The sequence below is a fragment of the Carlito syrichta genome, unplaced genomic scaffold, assembly GCF_000164805.1.
Source record: "Carlito syrichta isolate Samal-C Ts95f unplaced genomic scaffold, Tarsius_syrichta-2.0.1 Scaffold287945, whole genome shotgun sequence".
Lineage (NCBI taxonomy): Eukaryota > Metazoa > Chordata > Mammalia > Primates > Tarsiidae > Carlito > Carlito syrichta.
In genome coordinates this window covers 150080-158368 of record NW_007232041.1, presented here as the reverse complement: position 1 = coordinate 158368, position 8289 = coordinate 150080, and the positions used below count along the sequence as shown (strand labels likewise).

Genomic DNA, 8289 nt, shown 5'->3' with positions numbered 1-8289 from the left:
GCGTGCCACTGCCCTCCAGTCTGGGCAACAGAGTGAGGCTCCAACTCAAAAAAAAAAAAAGATATATTAATAAAGCAGCATGCTTAAAAAGTCAAGATATTTATAGCCACATGCAAGTACTAAAATGTCACTATAGGCCAGGTGCAGTGGCTCACACCTATAATCCCACCACTTTGGGAGGCCAAGGTGAGAGGATTGCCTGAGCTCACGGGTTCGAGACCAGCCCAAGCAAACTGGCGAGACTTCATCTCTACAATAAATCAAAAATTTAGCCAGGCGTGGTGGCGAATGCATGTAGTTCTAGCTACTTGAAAAGCTGAGGTGGAAGGATCACCTGTACCTAGCAGGTTGAGACTGCGGTGGCTGGGAGCGTGCCACTGCACTCCAACCTGGGCGACAAAGTGAGATTCTGACTCAAGAAAAAAAAAAAATCACTATATAGAGTGCAAATTGAAAAAGAAAATTACTCTTTTTATTAATGCAAGGATAATAGCCTGTGAAATGAACAGCACTCCCTAGAGTTGTGCAGTGTACAACTTGACCATGGGCCTTGAATAGAGAAGTTTCCCTTTTTTTTTTTGAGTTGGAGTCTCACTGTTGCCCAGTCTAGAGTGCAGTGGCATGCTCACAGCCGCTGCAGCCTCAACCTGCTAGACTCAGGCAATCCTTCCACCTCAGCCTTCCAAGAAACTGGGACTATAGACACATGCCACCATGCTGGCTAATTTTTAATTTGTTGTAGAGATGAGGTCTTTCCAAGTTGTCCAGGCTAGTCCCAAACCCTGGACTTAGGCAATCCTCTCACCTCCACCTCCCAAAGTGCTGGGATTACAGGCTTGAGCCACCGCACCCTGCGAAAGTTTCCCTTTTAGCTGAGGTCTTGTAAACTGGGAGATGATTTCTCCCACAGTATGACAGTAGTGTAGTGGTACAATCTGCTTTCCTTCCCTGCTTCTGTGTGCACTGACTTACCATTTACAAAGTAAGATAACAAAAATACAATAACTTTATTCTAGAATGGATTATGGGATGAGAGTTTTGTCAGGATTCCTAACTACCATGTGTTCTATTCCAGTGTCTTCCATTCCTGTCCCTACGGTCATTACAAGTGACCTATTATAGTAGGCAATAAAAGAAGTCTCCACATTTTTGTAGCTGTGCCACTTGTTTCTTTTTTTTGAGTCGAAGTCTCACCCTGTTGCCCAGGTTGGAGTGCAGTGGCTCACTCACGGCCACTGCAGCCTCGACCTGCTGGGCTCAGGTGATCCTTCCACTCAAGCCTTCCAACTAACTGGAATCACAGGTGTGTGCCACCACACCCGGCTAATTTTTTGATTTACTGTAGAGATGAGTTCTCATCAAGTTGCTCAGGCTGGTCTCAAACCCCTGGATTCAGGCAATCCTCTCACCTCTGCCTCCCAAAGTGCTGGGATTACAGGCGTGAGCCACTACACCTGGCTTCCCTCTTGTTTCTATAGCCGAACATTCTTAGGCTTCCACAAGGAAATCTTCGGCTGTCTCTAATCAATTCCCCACCCAACCCCCTTTTTTTTAAGAGATGGAGTTTCACTATGTTGCCCTGGCTGGTCTTGAACTCTTGAGCCCAAGTGATCAGCCTCCCAAAGTGCTGGGATTACAGGCATGAGCCACCATGCCCAGCCTCCAATTCTCTTTTGAATTTTTCCTTTGGTTGCTGTAGTTTTAGTATCTCTTTTTTTTTTTTTTTTAGTTGGAGTCTCACTTGGTCGCCCAGACTAGAGTGCCGTGGCTGCTCCCGGCCACCGCAGCCTTGCCTGCTGGGCTCCGGCGATTTTTTTGATTCATTGTGGAGGCATGCGCTACCACGCCCGGCTGATATTTTTGATTTATTGTGGAGATGAGGTCTCGCTGCCCAGGCTGGTCTCGAACCTGTGGACTCAAGCAATCCACTCACCTCAGCCTTTTTTTTTTTTTTTTTTTTTAATTGGAGTCCCAATCTGTCACCCATGATGGAGTGCAGTGGCATTCACGGTCACCCCAAAGTCAACCTGCTGGGCTCCAGCGATCCTTCCACCTCAGCCTTTCAAGTTGCCAGAACTACAGGCGCACTACCACGCCTGGCTAATTTTTGATGTAGTGTAGAGACAAGATCTTGCCAACTTGCCCGGGTGGGTCACGAACACACGGGCTCCCAAAGTGCTGGGATGACAGGCTGAGCCACTGAGCCCGGTCCCGTCCGACGTCTTTACAAAAGTCCAGGCAGCATTCACCTAGGCCTTGGCACTCATGCTCCTGGCCCTGAAGAGAAACGCCCTTCTCTAAAAGAACCCCATCTCCGCCTCACAGATCTCTGATATCCTGCTGCTCTTTGCATTCTCCAGGGTCCACACGTGTGATTCTCAATGGAGATTAAAAACACAGATTGAATCTGTGATAATGAAAACCAGCCCCCGTCGGCCACTGATTCTTAAAAGACGGAAGCTGCCCCTTCCTGTTCAGAATGCCCCAGGGGAAACCTCAGAGGAGGAACCCAAGGAACCCCCTGCCCACCAGGAGCCTCGCCAAGCACAGGCCCCCCAGGAGATGGCAGAGTCAAGCTCTTGCAAGTTTCCGGCCGGGATCAAGATTATCAACCACCCTACCATGCCCAACACCCAAGTGGTGGCCATCCCCAACAATGCCAACATCCAGAGCATTATCACAGCACTGACCGCCAAGGGCAAAGAGAGTGGCAGCAGTGGGCCCAACAAGTTCATTCTCATCAGCTGTGGGGGAGCGCCCACTCACCCTCCACGACTCCAGCCTCAAGCCCAGACCAGCCATGGTGCCAAGAGGACAGAAGTGATCCCTGAGACGCTGGGACCAAAACCTATGGCTAGGGATGCGAGTCTTCCTAGACCACCCGGAGCCCTTTGCGGGCAGAAGCGGCAGAGCTGTGGTACGTAGTCTGCAAGGCAAAGTGGTTAGAAGCCCAGCCTTTTTTTTTTTTTTTTTTTTTTTTTGAGTTGGAGTCTCACTCTGTCGCCCAGACTGGAGTGCAGTGGCCGCTCCTGGCCACCACAGCCTCAACCTGCTGGGCTCCGGCGATCCTTCCGCCTCAGCCTTCCGAGTAGCTGGAACTACAGGCGCGCACTACCACGCCCGGCTAGTTTTTGATTTATTGTAGAGATGAGGTCTCACCAAGTTGCCCAGGCGGGTCTCGAACCCGTGGGCTCAGGCGATCCACTCACCTCAGCCTCCCAAGGTGCAGGATTACAGGCTGAGCCACCGAGCCTGGCTACCTTTCCTCTTCAGTGGCAAGGCCCGCACTCAAGGTCTCAAGATCAGTCCTGTTGATCCTTGATACCGACGGGCATCTAGCCTAAGCCAGGGGAACGTTTTGTCCATCCTGAACCCTTTTTGAGCCTGGGTCTCTATCACCCAGGGTGGAATACAATGTCATGATCATGGCTTACCACAGCTTCAGCCTCCTGGGGGGCAATCTTCCTACCTCAGCCTCACTAGTAGCTGGGACTACAGGTGCACACCACAATGCCCGGGTAGCTTTTTTATTTTTTGTAGAGATGAGATCTCACTATGTTGCCCAGGCTGGTCTCAAACTCTTGGGCTCAAGCAATCTTCTCGCCTCAGCCTCCCAAAGTGCTAGTATTACAGCTATGAGCCAACATGCCAGACCTCATCCTGAAACTTTGACCCAGATCTTTTGGGTGCTGTTGAAAGGGTTGCAGTTATAATATAGCATTTCTTTTTTTTAAGTCAGAGTCTTACTCTGTCACCCAGGCTAGAGTGCAGTGGCATGTTCACGACCACCGCAACCTTGATCTGCTGGGCTCAGGCAATCCTTCCGCCTCAGCCTTCCAAGTAGCTGGAACTACAGGCGTGCACCATCATGCCTGGCTAATTTTTTTTTTTTTTTTATTGTAGGGATGAAGTCTTGCCAAGTAGCCCAGGCTGGTCTCGAACCCCTGGGCTCAGGCAATCCTCTCACCTACGCCTCCCAAAGTGGGATTACAGGCATTAGCCACTGTGTCCAGTCATAATTTAGCATTTCTATTGCTTTCTTCTTATTGGAAAAGAATTTATTATTTCTATTTATCTTTTCTATCGACTCTATAAGAAAGCAATAATCTTTCCCCATCTTGATAAAAGGAGAAATCACAAGCAAAAAGAGGAAAAGTGACCTTTTTTGTATAGATACTCAATAACTTTTGTATAAGTCTATCTGATCTCGAAGGCTGTGATTCAGATTGAAATGCAGTTTGAGCTGTGCTCCTAAGCCAGGCATGGTAGCGCACACCTGTAATTTCAGCATGAGGCAGAGGCGAGAGGACTGCCCAAGCCCAGGGGTTTGAGACCAGCCTAGGCAGAATGGCAAGAACTTATCTCTACAATAAATCAAAAAATTAGCTGGGTGTAGTGGCGCACACCTATAGTTCCAGCTACTTGGAAGACTGAGGCGGAAGGATCGCCTGAGCCCAGTAGGTCGAGGCTGCCGTGGCTGTGACATGCTACTGCACTCCAGCCTAGGCAACAGAGTGAGACTCCAACTCAAAAAAACAAAAACAAGCCGGGCTCGGTGGCTCAGCCTGTAATCCCGCGGCTTTGGGAGGCTGACGTGAGTGGATTGCCTGAGCCCGTGGGTTCGAGACCTGCCTGGGCAGGCGAGACCTCATCTCTACAATAAATCAAAAAAATTAGCCAGGCATGGTAGCGTGCACCTGTAATTCCAGCTACTCGGAAGACTGAGGCGGAAGGATCGCCGGAGCCCAGCAAGTTGAGGCTGCGGTGGCCGGGAGCGACCACTGCACTCCAGTCTGGGCGACAAAGTGAGATTCCAACTCAAAAAAAAAACCATAAACAAGAACTGTTCCCGAACTCCGGAAATGCACTAAGGGCACAGTCACTTGGATCCCAGTAGATTCAACAGGTGTTCTCTGTCCCTAAGAGGTCTTGGCGAAGTCATCCCTGACCACCAACCTGATGGGCCTTCTGGGCATCTGATGGGGCAGCTAAGTGGGTATTGGATGCTTTCTCTCTAGCAGGCGGCGAGGCAGCAGGCTGCACTCTTGACAACAGCCTGACCAACATCCAGTGGCTGGGCAAGATGACTTCCGATGGGCTGGGCTCTTGCCACGTCAAGCAAGAGACAGAGGAAAAGGAGAACTGTCACCTGGAGCAGAGACAGGTTAAGGTGAACTGTTGTTCTGTCACTCACTAGGGAAGTCTGGCCCAGGGCGGGGAATTTCTAGGAAGGGGAGTGGATCTGGTGGCCTGTCCGAGCAATTGTCTGAGTTCTGGTCGTAGCACTCCACTTCATACTATTCTGTGTGACTTTTTTCCTTTTTTTTGAGTAAGAGTCTCACTCTATCACCCAGGCTAGGGTGCAGTGGCATGCTCACGTCCACCACAGCCTCGACCTGCTGGGCTCAGGCAATCCTTCTGCCTTAGCCTCTCAAGTAGCTGAAACCACAGGCACATGCCACCGCGCCAGGCTAATTTTTTTATTTATTACAGAGACAAGGTCTCACCAAGTTGCCCAGTGTGGTCTCTAACCCCTGAAGTCAGGCAATCCTTTTGTCCCGGCCTCCCAAAGTTCTGGGATTACAAGCTTGAGCTACTGTGCCGGCCTTTTAAATTTTATTATTTTAAAGATGGGTACAGCTGGGCTCAGTGGCTCAGCCTGTAATCCCGCACCTTTGAGAGGCTGAGGTGAGTGGATTGCCTGAGCCCGCGGGTTCGAGACCCGCCTGGGTAGCAAGACCTCATCTCTACAATAAATCAAAAAGTCAGCCGGGCGTGGTAGCGCATGCCTGTAATTCCGGCTACTTGGAAGGCTGAGGCGGAAGGATCGCCGGAGCCCAGCAGGTCGAGGCTGTGGTGGCCAGGAGCGGCCACTGCACTCCAGTCTGGGCGACAGAGTGAGACTCCAACTCAAAAAAAAAAAAAAAAAAAGACTTAGCTAAATGTATAGTTTGCAGACATTTGTCTGTTCCAGAATCTTGAGAAAGTTTCTCTCATAGAAACATTGAAATGAGATGGGTTTACCCACATCACATCAGGAATACATTGATCTGCAAATCGGAAAAATAGCCATGGTTTGAGTATAGACATCAGTGCTTTGAGAATCAAAGTGTACACCCAAACTCTCCTGAGAAATTTCAATCAGAAGGGATAAGATGGCCAGTTGCAGTGGCTCAAGCCTATAATCCCAGCACTTTGGGAAGCTGAGGCAAGAGGATTGCCTGAGCCCAGGGGTTCGAGACCAGCCTGGGCAGCTTGGTGAGATGTCATCTCTATAATAAAACAAAACATTGGCCAGGCGTGGTGGCACTTACCTGTGGTTCCAGCTTCTTGGGAGGCTGAGGCAGAAGGATCACCTAAGCCCTGCAGGTTGAGGCTGCGGTGACCTTGAGCATGCCACTGTATTCCAGCCTGGACAACAGAGTGAGACTCCAACTCAAAAAAAAAAAGAAGGGACTAGACTTTTCCCTATGATTATCTTCAATGAAATGACAGAGAAGCAGTTGCTTATTGACTGAGGCCTCGGCTAGATCATCTTCCAGATCCTTCCAATCCTCCAGTTCTATCCTATGAAGTAGTAGCCTCAGATGAACTTGTTTCTAGCACAGTCCTATGGGGTAACGGTTTCCAGATGTTCTTCAAGGATCTGGGGGGGTTCTTGGAAGTCTTCATGTCATTCCCTTTTTTCTTTCTCTATGGCTTCTCACTACCCTCAGGTTGAGGAGCCTTCAGGACCATCTACGTCCTGGCAAAACTCTGTGTCCGAGAGGCCACCCTACTCGTACATGGCCATGATACAATTTGCCATCAACAGCACCGAGAGGAAGCGCATGACCTTGAAAGACATCTATACTTGGATCGAGGACCACTTCCCCTATTTTAAGCACATTGCCAAGCCAGGCTGGAAGGTAAAGTGTCCCATAATAACCCAAGTCGAGGTCACTCCAGCCCGACAGTCTATCTCTGGTGCTGTGCTATAATTTGTTTTGTTTTGAGTTGGAGTCTCACTCTGTTGCCCAGGCTGGAGTGCAGCGGCACACTCATGGCCACCGCAGCCTTGATCTGCTGGGCTCAGGTGATCCTTCCACCTCAACCTTCCAAGTAGCTGGAAACACAGGCGCGCACTACCACACCCTGCTAATTTTTTTATTTACTGTAGAGATGAGGTCTTGCCAAGTTGTCCAGGCTGGTCTCGAACTCCTGGACTTAGTCAATCCTCTTGCCTCGGCCTCCTGAAGTGCTGGGATTACAGGCTTCAGCCACCGCGCCCGGTTATGTTGCAGTCTGTATGTGGGACGACAGTGAAGTGCAAAGGATGCCAGAACTATACACGAACATTTGGGATTGAGACTCAATCCAACTGAATCCAGGCAAAATCCTTCATCAGAGCTCTGTAACCACTTCCTGTCTTACCACTTAGGGTTTATGGAGCGTCTTCCACGTAGTACTCAGGCCCAGCTTTCTGCCGCACTGAACAGGAATCCTCAATGCCAGTAGCTGGAATGACTCAGTAGCTATGAAAAAATCTTAATTTTTTTAAAAAAGCACTAAGCTGGGCTTGGTGGCTCAGGCTGTAATCCTGCGCTTTGGAAGGCTGAGGTGAGTGGATTGCCTGAGCCCACGGGTTCAAGATCCGCCTGGGCAACTTGGTGAGACCTCATCTGTACAATAAATCAAAAAATTAGCCGGGCGTGGTAGCGCACACCTGTAGTTCCAGCAACTTGGAAGGCTGAGGCGGAAGGATCGCCGGAGCCCAGCAGATTGAGGCTGTGGTGGTCAGGAGTGGCCACTGCACTCCAGTCTGGGCGACAGAATGAGACTCCAACTCAAAAAAATAATAAATAAATAAATAATTTTTAAAAAGCACTGTCTGTGAGCCTCATAACCCAAGGTTCATTTGTAGGGCCACATGTCATTTCTGGTGAGCAGGGACTTCCTTTCATGGGAACACCGAGATGCCTGGGTGTTGGCACAGTTTAGTTTACATAGCTGGTCATTGTCAGAGCCACAAATGAGATCTGACAGGCACTCAATTCCAAGCCAAGGGTGTTTTGTTTTCCCACAGTAGAAATCTTAACTTTGCACTCTTACATCGGCTTAATTTTCTAGTTTCTTTTTTTTTGGAGACAGGGTGTCATTCTGTCAACCAGGGTGGAGTACAATGGCACCATCATATGTCACTGCAGCCTCCAATTTCTAGACTTAAGCGATCCTACTGCCTCAGCCTTCCAAGTAGCTGGGACCACAGGCATACACCACCACGTCTGGCTAATTTTTTTTTTTTTTTTT

General features: G+C 49.4%; 1 protein-coding gene across 5 annotated transcripts in view; it reads left to right on the top strand.

Moving 5' to 3' along the window:
• The first annotated feature begins 2354 nt into the window (after positions 1-2354).
• The window catches only part of FOXM1 (forkhead box M1), a 15621-nt gene continuing 9686 nt past the window's right edge, over positions 2355-8289 (top strand). For 3 of the 5 annotated variants that reach the window (XM_008053195.1, XM_008053192.1, XM_008053194.1), the window contains exons 1-3: positions 2355-2917; positions 5022-5170; positions 6717-6908. In XM_008053195.1, the coding sequence (XP_008051386.1) occupies positions 2416-2917; positions 5022-5170; positions 6717-6908 (843 nt within the window). In that variant the 5' untranslated portion in view covers positions 2355-2415. Of the gene's footprint in view, positions 2918-5018; positions 5171-6716; positions 6909-8289 lie in introns of all 5 variants that reach the window. The other 2 variants (XM_008053191.1, XM_008053193.1) reach the window with 1 other exon arrangement.